Source organism: Antennarius striatus, chromosome 11 (genome assembly GCF_040054535.1).
Source record: "Antennarius striatus isolate MH-2024 chromosome 11, ASM4005453v1, whole genome shotgun sequence".
NCBI lineage: Eukaryota > Metazoa > Chordata > Actinopteri > Lophiiformes > Antennariidae > Antennarius > Antennarius striatus.
In genome coordinates, this window is record NC_090786.1 from 22,253,628 (window position 1) to 22,278,506 (window position 24,879).

At 43.9% G+C, this 24,879-nt stretch overlaps 1 protein-coding gene across 1 annotated transcript in view; it reads right to left on the bottom strand.

The window, feature by feature from the left end:
- The window catches only part of dntt (deoxynucleotidyltransferase, terminal), a 74,761-nt gene extending 50,123 nt beyond the window's left edge, over positions 1–24,638 (bottom strand). The window contains exons 1-7 of the mRNA XM_068327473.1: positions 24,374–24,638; positions 18,708–18,882; positions 15,974–16,081; positions 9,946–10,116; positions 3,953–4,024; positions 3,663–3,786; positions 2,555–2,687 (exon numbers count right to left, since the gene is read on the bottom strand). Of these exons, the coding sequence (XP_068183574.1) occupies positions 2,555–2,687; positions 3,663–3,786; positions 3,953–4,024; positions 9,946–10,116; positions 15,974–16,081; positions 18,708–18,882; positions 24,374–24,567 (977 nt within the window). The 5' untranslated portion in view covers positions 24,568–24,638. The remainder of the gene's footprint in view (positions 1–2,554; positions 2,688–3,662; positions 3,787–3,952; positions 4,025–9,945; positions 10,117–15,973; positions 16,082–18,707; positions 18,883–24,373) is intronic.
- Positions 24,639–24,879: the final 241 nt, after the last annotated feature.

Sequence of the window (24,879 nt, forward strand, 5' to 3'; positions counted from 1 at the left end):
ATTATTGTAAAACTCCTTTTCAATCAATCAATCAATCAATCAATCAATCAATCAATCAATCAAAGTTTTATTTAAATAGCGCTAAATAATGGCAACAGACATTTCAAAGCGCTTTAACAGACAGAGAAACCCAACTGAACCCTCCAGAGCGTAAGGGACAGGGGCGGGGAAAAACTCCCTCATTGAGGAAGAAACTCCGTGCAGGACCCAGACTCTGGAGGGGGGTCATCCACCTTGACTGGTTGGGTGGGAAAGGAATAAATGAAGATCAGGACAGGGTCAGAGAGAGAGAGAGTCAGACAGGCCAGATAGAGTCAGTGTCTTCATGGTTACAGTCACTGTAACTGTATTCATTTCATAAAATAATCGTATAGTTTAAACTAGTTTGATTATGAAGCCCAATGGGCCACACATGGCCCCCGGGCCGTAGTTTGCCCATATCTGGTCTGAAAGAGGAAATCATCAACCGTAAGAATGAGCACTTAAATTTAAACACTAGTTTTCATTCCCATGTGATGAGTATTTTACCACACCTGACGTAGGTAAATAAACTGTATGTTCCAGAATGACATCAAATCCACTAGACGAGGGATTAATTTACATACTGGAATTAAAGGAGGGGCCAAGATGACTTTAGAGGAAGAAAGAATTTTAGAAGGTTTTAAGAGAACAAACAGAACTTGTCTTGGAATGAGGTTGTACCATTAAACACCATTAGCTGAGCTGTGGCAGCTCCGTCTGCCCTGCTGAGAGGCAAACAGCCACCATTACTGCCACCGCTGCTGAATTATTTACCACACACACCACGTCCTGTGGCTGGGGTTTTACTGCCGCTCAGAGTCGAGCGCTCCACGCTTCCCCGGGCACGGAGAGGAGGAGGAGGTGATGAAGAAGAGGGAGAGCAAAGAGTCCCACTCAGCAGGTACTTTCACAAGAGCACTCACCGTGAATTACGTGAGTACGAGTGAACGTAACGCATTTCAACATCCTCGTGTAAAAGAAGTAGTGGCTGAAAACAGGAATCATTTCACTCACAGTACACCTGTCAAAAACATTACAAAGTCATCCAGATGGATGGATGGATGGATGGATGGATGGATGGATGGATAGATGGATGGATGGATGGATGGATGGATGGATGGATGGATGGATGGATAGATAGATAGATAGATAGATAGATAGATAGATAGATAGATAGATAGATAGATAGATAGATATTTTAGTCTTTATGTTAGATTATTGTACTATAGCTCCAAGCCCAACAGAGAAGACCTGTTTGACGGACATGAACCAAACAACAGGCTTGTTCACAGGGGTAATTGGGGGGTCGTGGTCCATTGAGGTGAGGTCAAGGAGAGTTTCACCACAGCATTAACAGCTGTCAGCTGCAGGAAGACCAGCTCAGTTCGCTGCTCAATGGAAAGACTGACATTTTCTCTATTACATCATGTTTTTAATAAAATGACTTCATTTTGAGGATGAATCTTCAAATCTTCTTAGTTCTAAAAGGGGACATTTACACTTGTACTGCATTACCAAATCAACACGTGGGTGTTTGTCGTGTTTTAAGAAATGACCTATAGCACTCTGTTTTCTGATTGTAATCTTCTGAAAGCTTGGATAACCTATGGAATGTTTGTTGTTAGCGTAGAACACATTCATTTATGCTACATGCTTGTGCTAACATGCTGTTAGTGTCATGGGACTGGATGCTTAGACTTGAGGTGATGCTGCAGTGATGATGACGATGGAAAGCTAATGCTATTTTACAGTCTACGTGTTCACACTTTTCCCTTTCTCTCCAGCGTGTAGTGAACGCCTTGGGTTTGTTCTGTTTCACTGGACACGCTTGAGGAACGGGTGAGTCTGTACCTGCATGTCTTCAGTTTCATTATTCAGCTTTTTGTTCAACACGACACTGAATGTGGCGTTGCTCAGGGAGATATTCTGGGCCTATCTATGTTTTAATTAATATTTCATTTCCAGACACTGACATCATACATCAGGGCGCATGGCCGCCATCCAGAGTCTGGGTCCTGGCCGGAGTTTCTTCCTCAATGCGGGAGTTTTTCTCTGTCTGTTAAAGAGCTTTGAAATGTCTGCTGAGGTCATTAAGCACTTTATAAATAAAAGTTGATTATTATATACATACAAGATGCAATATTAACTCTTACCTGGTCCATTTTTATGTTGATGTTACTTTGTGCCTCAGTAGACAGTAGATTAAAATTCATAATACAAAACTGGAAATTTCAGTTATAATTTAAAATTTGAAGAGAAGCATTAGGGTTAGGGTTAGGGTTAGGGTTAGGGTTAGGGTTAGGCAAACCACTTCAGACTTTTGGAATATCTTTGTATTCCCTACTACGTGAAAAAACAGAATGTGATATTACAAATAATAATAATAGTAACAGTAATAGTAATAATAATTGTAATAATAATAATAATAATAATTGTAACAATAATAATAATAATAATAGTGAATGCTGGAGAGAAGGTTCTTTCCTGCTTTAGCTACCATGCAAACATATAAATGAGGAGACAAGTCCTTTACCTGCGAAAGCCACCTGTCAGTGTTAGTACAGCGTCCGGCGTGATGGCATGGACAGCTTCGTCAATAACGCGCGTCAGCGCCTCGGCCTCTGCTTTACTGACAGCTCTGGAGATGTCTCCATAATACAGAAACCCTGCAGGGAATAGGGCATGTGGTTATTACTGAGGGATCCATCAATCACTGCCGTCTGCTCAGGGGAAACACAGTCAGGGTGAATTAAAAGTAGGTGAAATGTGTTCTGCTGGCGGTGCATGTCTGCAGCAGACACTAGAGGACTACAGCATCAGTGAGACCGCATCTCGTTCTTTACCACGTGTTGGTGGATGGATACAGCACCAGTGAGACCGCATCTCGTTCTTTACCACGTGTTGGTGGATGGATACGACATCAGTGAGACCGCATCTCGTTCTTTACCACATGTTGGTGGATGGATACAACATCAGTGAGACCGCATCTCGTTCTTTACCACGTGTTGGTGGATGGATACAGCATCAGTGAGACCGCATCTCGTTCTTTACCACGTGTTGGTGGATGGATACAGCATCAGTGAGACCGCATTTCGTTCTTTACCACGTGTTGGTGGATGGATACGACATCAGTGAGACCGAATAACAAGTTTTTTTACTCAGACTATCCAACTACTAAAACAGATTTGGACACATCCCAACTAAACTTTAGACATTTTAAATGGTTTAACTGGAGCCCCATTAATGTATCAGTTAGTAGATATGGCGAAGCAAAACAGGAACAAACAATATAGTCCTGTACAAGTACCAAAAACAAATGCTAACCCTACCGTTGTAAGTCCGGAGCCTCTTATGGTCTTCAGTCTTCTGCTTGACTGATGGAAATTCTTTCGAATTTCAGTCGCTGCTCAACAATTTGTATTAAAACAGCACTGCTGCCTGTTCACTGTGTTGTCAGTGTAAACACCCTGCCGCTCTGCCTAACAGCAGCAGAAACACATCGCTTAAAAGAAAAAGACTCTAACATGATGCACAGCCCACTGGAGAAATGGAATAAATCCATCCCTGTGAATTTATCTGGGAAGTGAATTCAAACTCAACTCCATCATTTGCGGAGTGGAGGCTGTGGGATATTGATGTACCGTTTTGTTGCATCTGGTTTAGATGGATGCTGCTGTCCTCCAGGATGCTGCTGAACGAGCGAAGCCCTCTGCGGTACCACTTGTCAGCCGTTTTAGGTCCAACCCCAAACACACTTGTGAACAGCTGGGAGGAAAGGACATCATCAAGAAAACATGACAAGAGAAGGTCTTCTGAGAAGGTAATCCAAGTAGTAAAGAGTTCAGTATCTTTTAGAAATACTGAAAGCAAATCACTTCCTAAACAATGTAATGCACTAAAATGAGAATAGAATCCACTGAGTTCTGCTCACCTTCAGTGTTTGATACCTCTCATCAGACAGGATTTTCTCCACTTCAAACGAATGGCCATGTTGAAGAATCTCCTGTAAATCATCAAAGGACACTGTTGGTGTCAAATTCTAATGTTCCAAACCAGCAAACTTAAATCATTAAGGAAATCATAAGGATTACCTCAAAACCAGGGATTAATGACAATTTTATCGCCATCTTACACGGAACGTTTCCTCTGGCTTGTCTCGTTTGCTTTGTTCATATTCTACTTGTTTGCCACTTGGAGAAAATCACTAATAATTTGCTTCCCAATTAAATTCCCATAAATCAATAAAATAATAGTATTGTTTCGTACATTCAGAGATACGAACAACCGTGGGGTGTCATATCCGACTGATGCAGTTCCCTGTTCTGCCACAACCCCCTCCGAGCAGCACCAGTCCATGCAGCTCTGCCTGATGGACAATAACTCCTCCCTCCTCCTCCTTCACCTTCACTCTAAAGGTAAACGGCATTAAGATTCTATGGTATTTTATTTATTATGTGTTGTTTTAATATCCAGTTAGGGAATAGTACTTTCTTAGAGTAGTACAGACATTTAAATGACCTCAAGTGGAGATTATAGACTCATCCATACATCTATTTTCTTCTCCTTCTCCCACTTCTTGGGTCACGGGGGTTGCTACAGCCTGTCCCAGTGGACTACGGGCAAAAAGCACAAGGATGTTCCGGCCACGTCGCTGGTGCACAACCACAAAATGTTCACCGTTGCACAAAGACAAACAACCAATCACACACACTGACACACATGGGCAACTTAGACATGACCAATCCCAATCCAGCTGGGCTGCATGTGTTTGTTCAGGGTGGGAGGAACCTGGAGAACACAGAGACAGAGAAATCTAAGCCTAACTCTAAGTATATCAAATATCCTACATAATGTTTGCTTTGTGATTGTTGCTGTCTGACAGTTGTTTTCTGAATGTAGGACATTTCTCTTGATTCTACCGTTTGAAACTGTCCTTCATATTTTCAATGAGTTTCTTTGTTTAGTTTGGGTAAAATTACTGCTGAACCCTAAAAAAATTCATTTTCATCACAAATGTGGAGATATTTGACAAATCCAGAATTTTTCCCAGAATTTTTATATCTTGTGTCTTTTAATGAAAAGAATTATGTGTACAGTCTACGGAATGATCTGATATAAAATACCTTTTTGAATACTTGAATACTTTGAATAGTTTTAAGCACAATGCCCAAACCTATAGTAAAAGCATATCCCAGTGCATGTAACCTTTCACCTTTTCTCTCTCCCAGTGTTTTCTGGTGTAAGTCCACACACACGCTGACCCTACCTAACCTGACCAGGGTGAATGTGAAGTACATGCTCAGGTGGAATACACAAAACAGCACAAACACTGAGTGTGGAATGCTGTAAAATAGATGGCAAGGAGGTAACGGTGGCAGCAGAGACCAACAGCACAACAAGGAATAAATCTTAGACCTTAAAAACAAAAATATAAAAATGGAATGTACACGCCTTCAAATCACATACATGGAGAGAACAAGGAACAGAAAATCATTATTATTTCTATTACTATGGACTTCTCTTCAGGTATTATGATCATAGACAGAATGATCGATGGGATTGCTGGGGAACTGGTTCCAGCCAAAACCTCTAGTCATTGCTTCACCAGGTAAAACTCTGAGCACCACACCTTAACATTTACATTTATATTGTATTTGTTGTAGTTTTTTTACCCCCCCTTCAGAGCGGTGATGTGTTGTAATGTGTCGGTGTGTCCGTCCGTCTGTCCACCAAATGTCTTCACAACCGTTCAGACAGAAAGATGAAACAAAAAACACATGACTCAGGCAGCAGAGGGGATGAACATGAGATGATGACCTTGACCTTGAGAAAACTAGGTCAAGGTCAAATTTTAACTATTGTTTTTCTATTCATTGTGATATTTTTTTCTTGTATTTTTTGGAGCAGTGCAGAAAGTCCAAAGTACAAAAGACAGTTTCGCCCTCAGGGATTAATAAACTATTATGATTCTGATTTTAATTTTTTTTTTCTTATACTAAGAGTCCATTCTTACAATTTTCTGGTTAATAGTTTCCATGGTGAACATGTAAAAGTTCCTTCATTCATTCATTTTCCTGAAGACAATTACAATCATCTCACCCTCAGCAGCTTACCCAAATCTGGATCATGGTTTATGGGGCCCATCTCAGCGAACTACAGGAGAGAGGTTCCCTCAAGCCAGTTCACCACAGGGTCACACTCGCTCTTAGATTTACACTTACGGACAATTTATTGTCAACAGTTTACTTAAACTGCATGTTTTTGGTGGAAGCTGGAGAACCCACCACCCATGGAATTGAACCAAGGACCTTCTTGTTGTGAGGCACCATGGTGCTCCCCGTATTGGAAACGAGAAATGAAGCCTTGTGCTTCACACAACATAATTTAATGGATGATATTCAGCCCCAACAAGCCAGAATCAACCAAGCAGGCGGTGAGGGCTGATTCAGTGGTGCATCCACCCGTTCACTGCTTCTCAACCCGGCCAACCTCAAGCATCAGGATACCGCTGCCCTGTTCTGGGAGTGACACACATCTTTATATGCACAATATCGCTCACACACACTAACACACTCTCACAATCCATCCCTGCCTGCCTCAGTGCTCCTGGATGTTCATGTCGGGTTTACAGCTGTCCTCCACTTTGGATGTTCAGTGAGCAGGGAGGGGCTCAGTGTGGCGGACAGCGTGTCAATCCAGTGTTCACAGGCTCATCAAGCATTTTGGTTTTACTCTGTTTGGTTTCACTTTGTTTATCACGTCATGTCGTCTTCTTGCTTTGAGCCATGATCTGTTTTTAAAGAGACAAACTCTCCACTGGGTGTACGTCTGAATCATTAGAGATCAACACTGTGAGGTCACTCACAGGCTGTCAGACTCCGTCTCCTGAGATATTTGTGTTATTCGTCTCACAAATCTGTCTCGCAGCGGATGGATTTGACAGATTTTATAACTTGCCTCGTGGATGTTTTGCTGAATGTGTCAGAGAGCTGCATTTCAGAGCTGACAGTGTTCTCCTCCAAACACCCCGTGTTCATCATAACAAACGTTTTTGACACATTCTCTGATGACTTGACTTCTGCCCTGAACGCAACTGTAGGTGAGGGCAGAACCAGTGACTTACCCAATGAGATGTCCTCCCCTGAAGAAGACACGTCTGTGTGATGTCTGGTACTAGGTACATGACATGTCAAATAAAATATTCATGTTTTCTTGAAAGTTTGAACAAATTATATATTATTAAGCTTTTAAACCAGACTCAGATGTTTGTTCCCAGAGGAATGGACAGTCCAGTCCATCAAAGAGCCAGTTCCACTCTCAGAAGACAGCCACATCACCTCGGCTTGAAGAGTTTAGTCAGGAGAGTCTTTGATCATGTTGTAACATCAATAGGTATAGTTAGAGTGAGGGTTCGCTCTGTGTCACAGTAAGTCCAGGAAGTAAACCATGTCTGTTAGACCAAAACCATGATTTAATGGGTTGTTTTCTATTATTGAAGTATCGTAGTGTCATAATGCTAACAGGCTAAATGGGTGAAAACATCTCCTCCCTGCTGTAGGTCACAAACAGATCAGTTCCCTGACACCATGGAGGGAATGTCACTGTTTTCTATCTCAGTTATATTGTTTGCTCCATGTTGGTCAAGGTTGACTAAACCATCAGTGTTTGGGCTGACTTCTTCCCTTCAGGGTAACTATTGATCTTAGATCCTCCAACAGCATGAATGTTAGTTCCAAACAAATATAAATGTTGGTGTTGAGAGAGGATGTCCATCTCAGGAACATCATTCATTCTTTGCATGTGCAGACTGATGTAAAAACATTCCCTGTTTGAGTCTCAGTAGGCTTCCCTACAAGCATTTAGGTAGGTAGGTAGGTAGGTAGGTAGGTAGGTAGGTAGGTAGGTCGGTAGGTAGGTAGGTAGGTAGGTAGGTAGGTAGGTAGGTAGGTAGGTAGGTAGGTCGGTAGGTAGGTAGGTAGGTAGGTAGGTAGGTAGGTAGGTAGGTAGGTAGGTAGGTAGGTAGGTAGGTAGGTAGGTAGATTTAACTAAGCAAATAGGTACGAGCCTCCTATTGGATAATTACTGCACGGGCGATTATCTTTCAGCTGGCAACAAGTTATTTAACCCCGACTGGAGCAATGGGTTGCTTCTCATTTCCTAAACAACCATGTCGAAAGACACATCCCGTGGTCGTGGAAAAGATGTTAGTCTGTTTGAGAAAGGTCGAATTACTGGCATGCGTCAAGCAGAGAAAACATCTAAGCAGATTGCAGAAAATGCTAAAATTGGGTTAAGAAATGTCGAACGCACTATTAAAAACTGGAAGGATGGTGGGGACCCATTGTCCTCGAGGAAGAAATGTGGCCGGAAAAAAAAAATCCTGAATGATCGTGATCAGCGATCACTTAAACGTGTGGTGAGATCAAATCGAGGAAAAACAACAGTAGAACTCAGGGCTATGTTTAATAGTGAAAGTAAGAGCATTTCCACACGCACAATGCGAAGGGAACTCAAGGGATTGGGACTGAACAGCTGTGTAGCCTCAAGAAAACCACTAGTCAGTGAGGCTAACTGGAAAAAAAGGCTTCAATTTGCTAGAGAGCATAAAGATTGGACTCTGGAGCAATGGAAGAAGGTCATGTGGTCTGATGAGTCCAGATTTACCCTGTTCCAGAGTGATGGGTGCATCAGGGCAAGAAGAGAGGCAGATGAAGTGATGCACCCATCATGCCTAGTGCCTACTGTACAAGCCTGTGGGGGCAGTGTTACGATCTGGGGTTGGTCAGGTCTAGGTTCAGCAACATTATGTGCTCAAAGAATGAGATCAGCTGACTACCTGAATATACTGAATGAGCAAGTTATTCCATCAATGGATTTTCTCTTCCCTGATGGCACGGGCATATTCCAAGATGTCAGGGTTCATCGTGCTCAAATTGTGAAAGACTGGTTCTGGGAGCATGAGACATCATTTTGACACATGGATTGGCCACCACAGAGTCCAGACCTTAACCCCATTGAGAATCTTTAGGATGTGCTGGAGAAGGCTTTGCGCAGCGGTCAGACTCTACCGTCATCAATGCAAGATCTTGGGGAGAAATTAATGCAACACTGGATGGAAATAAATCTTGTGACATTGCAGAAGCTTATCGAAACGAATGCATGACGTAATCAAAGTTAAAGGCAGTCCAACGAAATATTGGAGTGTATGACCTTTTTTTGTTTGGTGGTGACTTTTTTTTTGGCCAGGCAGTGTATGATCTGCTCATGATAAATACTGTACATAAATACACACAACAGTTACACCACTTCGTGCCCTAAGCCACCTGGGATAGGTTCTAGCTCCCCGTGACCGCAGACAAAGCGGTAGAAGATGAATGAATGAGTTACAGGATAACAACAGAGAACCAGAGACTCTACAAAGACAATTACAGTTGTGACAGAACCAATCAGGCAGAAAGCAGCAGAAGCCAGAAGCATAAAAAGCAGATGAACGATGAACTGAGGGCACATCTACAGCTATAGCCATCATCAATAAATCACAAATAACTTTATTTGACACTACCTGTTTAAACACTGTCCACTGACCTTGATGACTCTCCCATTGTACTTCCTGATGGCGCGGGACACAACGGAGGACCTCTCAATCTCTACCAATGTCAATTTGTGGACCCAAAAACACCTTTTTCAAGCAAACCAACTAAAAACTAATAAAATACAAGTTTATCCACAGCAGCCATCTGACGGGACACAGATTATTCCTCATGGGCTTTTCCACAGATATCCGTCCCCCCTGCTCTCAAAACTCTACAACTATATCCAAAAAAACATTCCCTGTCTTTCTCATCTAGCATGGTTGCCCATCTGAAGACAATTTCTCATTGCCAGTATCAGGAGAACACCCTGCACACGAACACCGAGCCTTACATCCATGACAGCTTTAGCGTGTTTCCCCAGGCAGGGCAGGTTGTGAGTGGAGTCCAGGCTCTGCACCATCTGGGGCAGGCTTTTCAGGACAGAGGCAGCTCTCCTGAAGCCCAGGCACCAGCCATCCATTTCGTTGAATTCGTAGCTCTCTGCAAGCACCTCAAAGGCATCCTAGAGGGGGAGGAAGGTCATAGCAGGTCATAACAGGTGAACAACTTGGTATTTTATTTCAGAACTTATATTTTAACAAACAAATAACATGGTCCTGTGTGGAAATATACTATATTTAGTTCACCAGTGATACCAGTGATGTGTGCACGGCTTGTTGGGATCAGGTTGGCAGCAAAAACGACTGAAGTGAGTCAAATGATGTTGATATTGTTGGAGTGACCTGTGCTGTCGTCTCTGCCGCTGCACGGAGTCACTCTATGTGTGCAACACCATCATCTAATGGGGAGTCAGGGCTGGTGGGGGGAGACTGGTGCACAGTGACGGTGATGTAGCAGGCCTATTTACCCCCCACCCACCAGATATTATAGACATGCCTACAAGTCATGTTCACGCAGCAGTCTGTCTCTCTGAATGTGCAAAAAGACATGGTGAAGGGAGGTTATGGACCCCACCGAGGCTACTGGACACCTCAGAGATGGATTCATCCGCCCCTATTCAAGGTCTGCTGCAGAACGGAGTCGGTGTTTGTCCTACAGCTTCTGTTCTAAAAGCTGAGAAGTGAATTCCGGTTTTTGAAACTCTTCAGATCTCACTCATTCACTCATGTGGATGAATGATAGTGATGGTGGTTGACCTCTGTTTGCCATGTCAGTTATGACAGAGAGATGAAGGGAATCGATCTGATGTGTTTGGGGTTCGGTGCCCCCCCACCCCCCACCATCCAGCTCGTCACCCGTGGCTCTGATCCCTCCAATTCACTGGAGGCCTGGAGCTTCAGATGGTCAACCTCTCTCACCACCACGCTGTCTCTACCCTTGTTAGTGTGTGTGTGTGTGTGTGTGTGTGTGTGTGTGTGTGTGTGTGTGTGTGTGTGTGTGTGTGTGTGTGTGTGTGTGTGTGTGTGTGTGTGTGTGTGGGTGTGTGTGTGTGTGTGTCTTTCAATGCTGCACGTCAATCATTTAAAACACAAATGTCAGTTTTTGTGTCGGTGTCTATCAGGCTGACGGTGAAGCTGTGACAGCAGGAGACTCGTGGCTATGAGCAGATAAAGCAGGAGTGTGTAGATGTGACTGGTGGACACACACACACACACACACACACACACACACACACACACACACACACACACACACACACACACACACACACACACACACACACCATAACCACTCACACAAAGAATCGGTGTGTATTAAAAGCCTATTTCTTCTTACCGTGTTATTCTGTTGATAACAGTAGTTAATAGTAGTAATGATAATATCAGAAGCTGTTGAGTCGATCCACTGGACGTCAAGAAAGTTGTTGAAGACGTTTCGTCTCTCATCCAAGAGACTTCTTCAGTTCAGAGGGGGTCTGATCATGTCCCAGATTATTAACCCTGTGGGGTGTGGTCAGATTATTAACCCTGTGGGGTGGGGTCAGATTATTAACCCTGTGGGGTGTGGTCAGATTATTAACCCTGTGGGGTGTGGTCAGATTATTAACCCTGTGGGGTGGGGTCAGATTATTAACCCTGTGGGGTGTGGTCAGATTATTAACCCTGTGGGGTGGGGTCAGATTATTAACCCTGTGGGGTGTGGTCAGATTATTAACCCTGTGGGGTGGGGTCAGATTATTAACCCTGTGGGGTGTGGTCAGATTATTAACCCTGTGGGGTGGGGTCAGATTATAAACCCTGTGGGGTGGGGTCAGATTATTAACCCTGTGGGGTGGGGTCAGATTATTAACCCTGTGGGGTGGGGTCAGATTATTAGCCCTGTGGGGTGGGGTCAGATTATTGACCCTGTGGGGTGGGGTCAGATTATTGACCCTGTGGGGTGTGGTCAGATTATTAACCCTGTGGGGTGTGGTCAGATTATTAACCCTGTGGGGTGGGGTCAGATTATTAACCCTGTGGGGTGTGGTCAGATTATTAACCCTGTGGGGTGGGGTCAGATTATTAACCCTGTGGGGTTGGGTCAGATTATTAACCCTGTGGGGTGGGGTCAGATTATTAACCCTGTGGGGTGGGGTCAGATTATTAGCCCTGTGGGGTGGGGTCAGATTATTGACCCTGTGGGGTGGGGTCAGATTATTGACCCTGTGGGGTGGGGTCAGATTATTAACCCTGTGGGGTGGGGTCAGATTATTAACCCTGTGGGGTGGGGTCAGATTATTGACCCTGTGGGGTGGGGTCAGATTATTAGCCCTGTGGGGTGGGGTCAGATTATTGACCCTGTGGGGTGGGGTCAGATTATTGACCCTGTGGGGTGTGGTCAGATTATTAACCCTGTGGGGTGGGGTCAGATTATTGACCCTGTGGGGTGTGGTCAGATTATTAACCCTGTGGGGTGTGGTCAGATTATTGACCCTGTGGGGTGGGGTCAGATTATTGACCCTGTGGGGTGTGGTCAGTGCTTTTCACAACAACCGTCGTTAAACCCGTCTGGCTCCTCAACGATTGTTGGTGGGGGTGTCAAAAGGGGTCGTTGAGATGTGAGTTACACCTTTGTATGCTAATGAGGGTCATTAGCATGAGACACCTCACCTGGGTCAATCCGCTGAGATTCTCAGCGGACCATCTCACACCACCGGAGCAGCTACCTGTCGCCGCGGACGTGGAGTGTGTTTCTTTTGCAGTGATTACAAAGCTGTCGAACCACTTCCTGTTTAACTGCGTTGAACCGCTCTCTCTTCCACTGACGAGGTTCTTCTGTCTTAATCTCTGTTGATGTTTCATCCATTCTGCCTCATTTTGTAGGGATTATGGGTAATGTGAATTTATTCATCAATTACTCTAATCAAAGTAATTTGCCTTGCAGCTGTACACTAAAAATGTCTAATGACATTGATGTTAGTTTTGTCATGAGGAACTTACAGATGATTTCAATGGAGATAATGGGACTGAATAATACAACATAAACAGGGTAGATCTGTGAGAATTAAGTGTATTGAAACAGTTATTTAACTGATAAATGACTGTGTAATGAATGGGAGATGATGAAAGATAAAAGGATTTATTTTATTAATTTGGAATCAATGCAGAAAAACTAAAACTGGTACCAAAGGTATCAAAATGGTCGTTGTGTTTTGTTTTGATGTTTGTCCTCCTAAGACTCCTGCCGCTTCAGGCTCAGCAGAAAGACTAGCACTGGCCGCTTCCTAAAGACGCCTTCTAGCAACATTCCTTGCCTCTTAACTGTAAGTCATCCTTGGACGTGAACGTCGCTCACTGCGTTTGAATAGAAGCCCTGTTCAGACTTACTAAGACCTTCTAACTCTTATGTAACCTCCACGGAAGCAGGAGACCGAGAACAAAAGTGTCCTTTAGGATCTTGCTAGTCCTTTGCCCTCAGCTCCTAACACTCCTGCTGATTTAGCAGCACCATCACAGTCCTACCAGAGATGGAAAAACTGCAACAGCACACCAAAACCAGGACATAATTCAAGGTTCTCTCCTGTTGTCATGGATACTTCATACACACCAACACATTTCTCCTGAACTACCAGAACATGTACATCTATCTATCATCAGTGTATGTCAGGTATAAGCCTTCCTGCACTGTCTCTGAAGCATCTGGTGGGTCGTCCATAATCACTAAGCTAAGCCTTGCCTTCCCAAGAACCAGTCATTTAACCACACGTTTTTGCCTGCTCCTACTGTGATGCCACCGATCCAGTCTCACACATTTATAGTGTCATGTGTGTCCTGTGACATTCTGGTTCAGTGTGTAATGTAACATTTCAGCAACAGCTTTTCTCTCTGATCAGAAAGTCTTCTTAGATGTGTCTGTGTGGGGATCCTGACTTAATCACAGGCAGAGAAGAATGGAGGGGGACTGATAAATATGGAGCTGCTGCTGTGGCAAGAAGGAAATAACAAGCTACTGTCCCAGGGTGAGGGGTGTGTGGGTATTCCCACCTCCGCCTGTTGTCCACAAGGACTGCATGGATACCAGCTCATGTAAGGTCTATGTCAGCCTGAGTTTAAAGCCATTACCTACAGCAAACATCAAAGTCATTATCTACAGTAAACATCAAAGCCATTACCTACAGTTAACATCAAAACCATTACCTACAGTAAACATCAAAGCCATTACCTACAGTTAACACGAAAACATCAGAGCCATTACCTAAACAGTAAACATCAAACCTATTACCTACAACAAACATCAACGTAATTTTAAACATCAAAGGTATTACCAACAGTAAACATCAGTCGTTACCTAATACCGAACATCAGAGCCATTACCTAATACCGAACATCAGAGTCATTACCTAATACCGAACATCAGAGTCATTACCTAATACCGAACATCAGAGTCATTACCTAATACCGAACATCAGAGTCATTACCTAATACCTAACATCAGAGTCATTACCTAATACCGAACATCAGAGTCATTACCTAATACCTAACATCAGAGTCATTACCTAATACCTAACATCAGAGTCATTACCTAATACCGAACATCAGAGTCATTACCTAATACCGAACATCAGAGTCATTACCTAATACCGAACATCAGAGTCATTACCTAATACCAAACATCAGAGTCGTTACCTAATACCAAACATCAGAGTCATTACCTAATACCGAACATCAGAGTCATTACCTAATACCTAACATCAGAGTCATTACCTAATACCTAACATCAGAGTCATTACCTAATACCAAACATCAGAGTCATTACCTAATACCTAACATCAGAGTCATTACCTAATACCAAACATCAGAGTCATTACCTAATACCAAACATCAGAGTCATTACCTAATACCGAACATCAGAGTCATTACCTAATACCTAACATCAGAGTCATTACCTACAGCAGGGGTCTCAAACTCATTTTCACCAAATCTAATCCATTGTTATAAATGTAACTAAATGTAACCCAATGTAAAATAATGTAACTGAATTTATTACTTATTCAAGTTACAAATATTACAGTTGAAGAGAAAATATGTTTGTTTCTCTGTTATAACATAAATCGTTTTAATTTATCAGATAATGAAAAAAAAATGTTATAACCTAATTAAAGAGCTTAATTACTGCATTCTGGGAAATGTAGTTTTGGTCAAAGCATTCTTTTGACCTATTTATTTTTAGACACTCTGACCTTTTATTCTCTCGTGGGCCACGTAAAATGATGTGGAGGGCCACATGTGGCCCCCGGGCCTTGAGTTTGACACATGTGACCTACAGTAAACATCACTGATCAGCCACACACACACACACACACACACACACACACACACACACACACACACACACACACACACACACACACACACTCTTGTCAGTCACCTCATGGTGATATTCCACATCCTATTCCTCTTCTCTTACTGGGTACCAGAATCAGGACTAAACAGGAGTTCAAACTGATGTTAAATGTGTTTCTCTGTCTGTAAGATTTCCTATTAATCACAGTGTATTAGAATAAAGTTATTTACTTGTTCTCTATGTCATTTAATATTGTATTATTTGCTGTGGTACTTCTTCAGTCTCTAAGCTGAATAATAGACATGTCTACTCCTGAACTCCCCAGCAGATGGCAGAGGGACACATTCATCTTTGCTTGTAAAAGGTGTCACGTCCGTTGGCAATCTTGGCGCACCACACGCCGCCTTAGGGCGTGTCTGTCCAGCTTCTGTGCCAAGAACTGTGGGCATGTCAGCTGCTGCACCTCGCCAGCTGCAGATGCTGCTCATTTGCAGGTTAATGTCTTTTTGTGGAGTTGTGTCGCTGGTGAGTGAAGCAAGCCAAGCGTCTAATTAGAGCAGAACAGATTGGAGGCGTTTCATATAGCGAAGTCAGAGCTTCTGCCTCCGGTGGATGAACGTGAAGTTGTGTCCAGAGGTTAGACAGCAGAGTCTTACTGTGAAAATCTTGTTGTTTTGGGTGGTTGTCCGTCTCTGGCAGGCATATTGAGACACAGCAACCGCGGCAGTGGGTGGACAATCTTCCAGCAATGTTGGCACAATCTCCTGTGTACAAAAATAACCACATATTCCTGAACACACAGAAAACAGAGACTCATGTATCTATTTAATTCTTTTGCAAATTGTTGCTTGGTAAGATATGCAAATTTCTGTTAAACGATCTGATTAGTGCAGAGCAGAGAGTCTAAATTGAATTACATAAAAATGTAGATGTTTGAGAAGTTTGTTCATGACTGTGTCTCCAGGGCAACAGGCTAACAACACTCATCTCACAGTCTGGTGGCATCCAAATCCATTACGCTACCTAACCCATGGCATTACAAATCTGCTTGCCATCATCCAATTTTCCTCCTGTAAATTGCCTTTTCATTCTGTAAAGAAATGGTTCTGTTCTGTGATGTACGTGTCAAAGGGATTGCCAATGCGAGATTAATATTCTTTCAGGCAATTAGGCATAACAAAAGGGTACAGTGTGTCCATAAAATTACCCATTCATTGGGCGGGGGATAACATACAGAGGGAGGCAGAAAGATGGGGAGATCGTCATCACAAAGTGTTGCTGGGACCCATAGAAGGAGCTGGTGTCTGACGAGATCATGAAAAGCGCTTGTCTCTTTCACGCTGCTGGGGTGGAACTCTTCAGAAGTAATGTTGATCATTTACTCTCTGCTAGAAGACTTTCCTCTTTTCAGAAATAGTTTCAATACATTTCACCGTTTTTCTGCCAATCAGAAGTACAGCGGCTCCCCGAGGTATGAACGTCTGAATGTTGGTGTCCAGAGGCAGCGTACCCCCTCCTGGCCTTCTCTCCAGCGTCCTCACCACCTTTGGTGTAACGGGACTAACGTCAGCAGTACTGCACCTTGTTTTCTCTGTGCACCATCTGCTGAGATGAAGAGGACCCCCCCAGACCTCGGAGACTCTCCAAGCCTGTTTTCCAGAGTTAATTCCTGTGAAATGGTCTCACATGACATCCTCCCAGGCTAGTGGGTGGAACAAGATTCATTGACATTTAATTCCTGAGGGAGGACGCTGGTGCTGAAGCTGAAGCTGCCCCTTCACTGACGATACATCCTCCTCTACTCCCAACAGTACAGCCATGGTGCCAGGATTTGCTCAAGACAGTTTTCTTTAGCTAGAATGTGGTCTCCTGCTTCAAACGAGGAAAAACCACATGACTGATGACGTTTGACACACGAAGCGCTTCATTCCCCAGGTGAACCAGTTTAGTGTTCAGATCAGTGGTTGGGGATTTGAAACACCGGTTGGTCCCAGATGTGTTAAAATGGATAAAACAGTGAGGTGTGCTGCTTATCGAATCAATACCTTCTGGATTGATCAGATTAGTGTTACGATTGCTGACGGTTAGCTTTCTAATCGCTTTGTAGTGGATCCAACCAGGAAGAGATCTCCCGTCTGGGAACATTTAGAACTGGTGCCGCCGAACAAAGTAGATTTTGCTTTCTAAGAAACTTATTTTCAGGCTCTGTAGAATATAATAAACCACACACACATTTTAACTGTACAGGTGAGGTGTTTTCTTTGTTCCAGCACCTGACGTACAGTAACAACACGTCATCAGTGATGAGGCGTTACCAATCCAGACGTGAGGATGAACCCGGTGGAGCTGCTGTGATCACGTCTCAGGATTCAGACTTGATCTCACAACAGAGACCCTGTTTTTTTCCAGTGACACTAATCATCCTGTTCAACTCACACAGTAAAGAAAGTTTTCAGCACAATTGTCCAAAACGGTTCAAAGCCCCACAGGGTGCCACTCAGACATCACTAGTCGGGGGTAAAAACAATCTGGCACCAAACCAAAAACAGAAGCCGGCTTAAACAGCCTCAGGCTAATCAGCCTGATCAGGCACAGGTGTTGAGATGAGGGACAGGTGTGGAGACGAGACTCCGCCCAACAGCTCGGCCTCTCCTCCTGCCACGCCCCAGCACAGCAGGCCAACCCTGAACCGTGACAGAAACAATGCTAGAGCATGACAGAAGCATTCCACACGGAGGAACAAGTATGACACATGTCAGAGGGAAAATAATGCTGTCAGACTGCTGGGAAGAAACGCAAAGGAGTTGTGAAGAGTTCCATCACCAGTTTCTTCACTCTCCACAGAGGGGCGAACAGGAAGCAACATATTGGTATATTTTGGAAGCATACACTGCCAAACACTGGTGTAATCCACCAGGGAGACGTGTTTCTGTGAGTGTCAGCTGGGAGAGGAGTCTGTGGCCGGCAGTGGCTCCAGAAGCAGCAGCCAAAGAGTTCCAGTTCGTCTGAGCTGCCAACCAACAGTGATGTCGCTAATGTATGAAATGTACAGTTGTTTTGTCGACAACTGTAAGTGTGTGTGTGTGTGTGTGTGTGTGTGTGTGTGTGTGTGTGTGTGTGTGTGTGTGTGTGTGTGTGTGTGTGGGAAGAGGCACTAAGTGAGGCACGCAGTTCTCCTGCGTGTCCTAGGTCTTCCCTGAGGTCTCCTCCAGCAGGACATGCTGGGAACCCCTCCCCATGGAGGCTTTCAGAAGGTGTCCACCTCTGCTTAGCGCCTCTGAGCCCCCTGCCATTGATCGAGGCCCCTCGATACAGATCCATCCTTCCATCCATCCATTTGTGTATCCATACATCCACCCATTAACTCAACAATGGTTAGACTTAACAAACCTTGATGATGTGTTTGGTCTCCATAGCAACAGGTCTCCCCTGCTTCATGCTGTCAGTGAACCAACTGATGTCCAACACGTGAATGCTGGGCAGATTCTTCAGGGCGCTCTCCTTGAGCCATTTCCACAGAGATGAAGCCTGGCTTCCCTCGGACACCACGTGGGTGACGTCCTCACTGTGGAGGTAGAGGACATGGAAAGAGGAGAGTCGGTCTGTTTATGAAGCAAGTTCTGCACCAAAGTACCAAGTAAATATTAAACACAACATAAATTATGATATTGATGGATGAATCGCTCTAGGAAAAGGAAAATATCAATAAAAAATATATAATAACACAACTAAACAAATGCAAATAAAACACATAAATGAGCAAAATTATAAAAAAGCAGGAACAGACAGCGAGCTGGAGGCCCCCGTGGTGGGCCGGCACATCTATCATGACATGAGATATATCATAATCCCATTGACACCCGGGTTCCACCACAAGTGTAGCTCAAGTCTGTCTCCTCCCCCCATTCCACCTCCTGAGTGTCTCATTGTACCCCCGATGGCACGGGGCACAAAGGAGGACCTCAGCCTCTCAACAGTCTGCCGCTGAAGGAGCTCCTCTGCTGGGAGAGGTTGGTGGGGGGGGGGGTGTCCCTCAGACTCGCTCTGAACTTGGACAGACACTATAACCTGAACTATAGAACAGGAGGTCAACTCCGTTACCACTTTGGAACACCAGAGAGCTGATTAGAAACAAGAATGACGCGTAACTCCGAGCTGTGCCTCTGACCGCCAGGTGATTTTGTTGAGAACGAGTTCAGTGTCCATTATGATCACTGATCCCCACCATCTGTTGATGGGAAATTGGCCTTTAGACACTAAATGAGCTACCAAACAAAAAATCTTTTTGAACACTTCAGGACTAGTTTATTGTCAGGACAAAACAAAACAGGAGTGAACTTTGGACCAAAACACATTAAGAGAAGTGTTTTAGAACGAGAGACATACGGACAAGACGGACTGGCAGAAGAGCAGGCATTGGATAGACTGAGATAAGAGTGTTTATCTGGGCCTGGTCCAGCCTGGACTGAAGGTATTAGTAAAATTAATGAGCGTTACTGGTTCAAGGTGACACTTGAGCCAGTATTAATATTACAAAATTAGTTAGGACAACTGACTGACATTCGATATAATATGAAATATTCTAATTAAATACAATCAATTCCATGGAGGTTTTCATTAATTGTGTTAATCTGTGTGCAGTGGGCACTGCACTGCTGCCTGCTGGCCAGAAGCTCCTGAGGACCTGGAATGTCCTGATCTCCACATGTCTGCTGCGGTTCTCCGGTTCCTCCCACCACATTAAACTGTAAATTGTGATGGTTTTTCCTTCGATGTGTCGCCCTGTGTTGACCTGACTCTTTGTCCAGGGTCTACCTCACCTCTGCTCCAGCAGTTAAACTTTGTTGGTCTGACCATAGTAGGTGTTTGCTGTCTGTGAACATGCATAAGTCCGACAGAAGCAGAATGGACCCGTGACGTGGGGCTAAAGGGAATTATTTGATTTCTACTGTTTCCACTGGTTAAGGTGATTTATTGGTACGTATGAACATCTGACTCTATGGTTTTGGAAGTACATACACTTGAAAAATTGCTTCGATGTATTAATTTCATGAAATCCTGAGCTTTTAGGCAGTGATCACAACAGAATGATCCCCAATCTGCTATTTGATATTAAAATCAATATTCATAACTTCTCATTGGAGTGTAGGAGCATGCGATATCAGTTGAAACCAATGAAAAGAGCACAAGGAACACACATCCAGAAAATTACACTGTGTGTTTGTGTCAATTTATTCTGACTGAACAGCTCATGTAAGATACTGATTCAGGCAATTAGAGTCATCCTAATAAATAATACTTACAGATAGCCTGATGCTGTATCGAAGACTGGTAGTCATCTTCAAAGGTTTGATTGAACGGTAGTCTTCACTGCTTGATTTAACAGAAATAACTGCCTTGTCTTGCTCTCAGTGGTCTTTGGAGAGCTCAGAGGCTCCAGTGAAGCTGTTGGAATGCAGCTTAGATCTCTGCATCATGGTCTGATTCATGCGGTCCGGGAGTACACATAACAATCAGCCTCTCAGCGCCTCCCTTCACTATTTGATAGCATAACTCATTCAAGCAGTGCCTCCTACAGCTCCACTGGAACTATTTTTTATTGCCCCCCCTCCCCTCTGCCCCCTGCTATTAGTCCAAGTTCCATAACCAATCAGGGCACTCAGCCATTCATAATGCCTCAGCACACCTTCTCTTCTTCTCTCCTGGTGTGGGCAAATTGGTCCAGATACTCCTTAAGACGTGAGCCAGCTGAGCTCCGGCTGGCAGCATAATTGGCCGAATCACTGGCGAAACTGATCCTCTGTGTGCAGCATCCCCGGCTAGAGACCGATGGCTGGTGCTTAAAAAGAGCCCTTTTCAGCGTGAAGACATGGATCGCTCACACATTCACACCCCTCGTCCCCAGAACAGTCTTCTGTCCTGTGAACAGTCTTCTGACCATCGTAGTAAGAGAGTGGGCTGTGGGAAATCAACACCCAGGGGCTTTGTTGTTGTTGGAACCAAGTAAAGATCTTAAACTATACACTCCCTTTTGCCTCGATGTGGTTCGGCCTCAGCAGCCAACAGACTTTTACACCAAGGGGCGGCTCATCTCACGACATAGCAGCCTGACGTCATTCTACACAGACAATAATCACATTCTATTAATGTATTTATAAAGTCATTAAGGTAGAACTGCTTCCATGTCTAATCAATGGAGATGAACAAATGTTATCAGCAAACCTTTCTCACATCAGCAATAAAGAACGCCATTAGCCACAGCTAGTAAGGTCTCCTAGCAACACTATTTCAGCTACCAAGTCATTGAGAGTTGCTGAGACTGAGGAAACGTTGGGGTTGGAGCGCCCCAAGTATGGAAGGCAGGTGGAGGTGACTGCCGGTCCGGGCCCTGTGCAGCATGTCGTCACATCCTCCAGCCGCTCCAACAGACGCACGAAAAGACCAGAATCCTACGTAAAAGAAACGAGAAACGAGCTAATGAAGAACCCAGCGTCAAAATACAAATACTGAACTAATGTACACAATTACTGTTGGGTAGCCATTAGCCCACATGACTGCAAACATTACATATCATGAAATTAGAATACAACCAAACAGTACACGACCAAAGTAGCACAGCGGTTAAGGATGACTTATGAGGAATCACCGGCCAGAGAGCATGTGTGTGTGTGTGTGTGTGTGTGTGTGTGTGTGTGTGTGTGGTTTCTCACTCCACACGTAATAAAGTGTGTGCCGATCAGACTCCAGGCGGTTCCTGTACGTTTGGAGCGACTCCCTCCAGGAGGCGCTGCTCTCGACTGCAGCTGGTCTCTGAATCATCGTCGGTTTGAGGTGAGCCCCTCCACTTCCTGTCGTTAGTTTCAAACAATCGCATCAAGCCAAGAGTAAACACAGCGGAACTCAAGCTGTGTGTCTGGGAACGCTGCCATCGCCCATGTGGTGCATGGCTGGCACACACACAGATACACGTTTACGTAATAACACACACACATGTTGGTTCCTCTGGTGCTGTGAGCACCTTCAGCCCAATGACAAACCGACTTCCATATTTATTCACTGCCCTTACTGTGAAGAAACACACACACATACTTCGGGCTGCCACCCCTGCTGTGGCTTCCCTACAGTGTTGATACCATAACCCTAACAACTTAAATGCCACCCTGACCCCTGACCCTGACCTCTGACCCTGACCAGAACCAGGAGGTTCGTCCTCATTAGCAGCTACTCCACTGATCCTCTCATGTCTATGCCAAAAATATACGGCAATAAAGAGATAAAGAAACAGTGTTTCTGCTTCCGCTCACATTCTGGAATGTAAAAGATGCTTTCAATTAGAGATGGGAAAAATTAAGGAGTACTGCCTCTAAAATTATCGTACAATAGACGATTCATCATTCCAAAGAACCAACTTAGAAAATATCTCTCCTTAGTGCAGCTTGACGTACAGCAAAAGTTTTGTCAAACTCATTAAAAAGTTTGCCCTGATCCCTTTCCTGCAGCGAAGCCGGGACCGGCCACAGAGCTTCTTCAACGTGCTTAAAGGGTAGAGCAGAGATGGATACACACCCCCGTGTTACCTTCAGGAGGCCACAGGTACCCATACCCCAAAACAAGCTACATGTGTTCTAAGATGGATAATGACTCATCCAGACACCTCCAACACATGAGGTCAAGTTAAACAGGTCATGATCACTTTTCTGTCACATTCAAGGTCCGTAGTGTAAGTAGTAACCTGACATTTAGAAGAAGAAGAAGAAGTTTTTTGTTTTTTTTTGCAAAAACACTTTAATCTCATTCAAACATTTTGCAGTTTTACATTAGATGAAAGCATTTAAGTGCCTCAGAAGATCTTTTCCAAAAAAACTCCAATCACATTTAACATTTAGAACATTTAGAACATTTTACAATTTTTCATTAGATGAAATTTCAAAAACACTAAACACTCAAAAACATTAAACACCAAGAAACAAAGGGAAATATAATATAAAAATTAGTGCATTATAACAGGAAGTTTGCAAAAGTGAGGTGGTCATCAACCAAAGTGCATAGGACATTTTAGTAACACCAGATGTTCCTAAAGTTATTCAGGAAGAAGAAGAAGAAGAAGAAGAAGAAGAAGACACTATTTTTATCTTTTCTTTAGGGAGTTAAGTACACAAACTAAGTACTAACAGGGCAGTTACAGACTGCAACATCCCTGAATTCAACATTTTACCCTGACCTACCCGCATAGGTCAAAGAACAAAGCTAGTGCTCTGACCTACTGTCATTGATTAAAGAAGTAGCTTTGATCTATGGTCTTACTCACACTGGCCTTCTCCCTCGTCTTTCTATCTCTTCTGTTTCCTGAGTGTAGTTGAAATTTGACCTTGATGTAGTTTTCTCAAGGTCAGGGTCATCATCTAATTTTCATCCCCTCTGCTGCCTGAGTCATGAGCTTTTGGTTTCATCTGCAGCGGTTGTGAAGATACTTGGTGGACATACGAACGAACAGACGGATGAACAAACACACAAACACTCACAATTACTACACATCACCGCTTTGAAGCGGGATGTAAAAAGTAAAATACGACAGAAGGGGGATGTATAGATCTATTAACCAACACAAAGGTTCTAATTTGGTTAAATGTACTATGATATATTTATGGTTTTTATCTTTTTTGTGTAAATGTGCATCCAGTCTAACCTCATGAAGTTTGAGCTCAGTACCTTGATCAGTTTTTTCACCCTAACTAAGAGTATTCCGCGTCACAGGGCTGAGCTGACTACTGTGAACTTGTATATATGCTTCATAAGAATGAAGATATCAACGTCATCGCTGAAGAAAAACTCAGAGTTGATGAATACGAACATCTTGATTAACCTAGACCTTCAGCTTGAACCTCTCCTCCTCCGTCAGGTCCATCCTTCATCTGTCAGAGGTTCTCTCCAGCCAAACTGCAGTGAGGCTCTAAGAGCTGCCTGAGCTCTGGGCTGGTGTTCCCTAGAGCTTCACAGTCAGAACAACTGTTGGCCTTGCTCAGACAGAGTAAATTGAATATCAAGCTTTTCCTAACCTGAGGACGTCTTCCACAATGAAACCCTTTGACCTGGCCAGCTGGGTCAGAAAGCTTCTCCTGCTGCGGCCCATCTTCCTCTCCACCAGGTAGAGCCTCACATCCCCGAACTTCACCTCCTCACGTCTGGGAGCTGCAGCCTCCTCTGGTCTCAGCCTTTTTCTTCCTCTAGGCACAACGGGAGAGCGAAACATCTCTGTGTTGGAGATCCAAAGTGATTCTGCTTTTTGAGCGTATTTGTTTGTATGTTTTTACTGAACCTGGAAAGGTTCCCACTCTGGTGAGGCTAGAGCTGTGTATTTTTTGTTTGTCAGTGTCAGTTAGAGATGGGTTGGTTAGGTTTGGAGGAAGGAAAAGCGCTCTGGCAACAGGTGCAGAGGATTTTGGTGTTTACCAAAAAACCACCTGGCAAGATGAGATGACTGGAACACTGTGCTGGCACGGCTTGATCCACTCCCAGTCAGCATGGAGGGGAGTAAACACCACCTGATTCAGTTGCTTCTGTC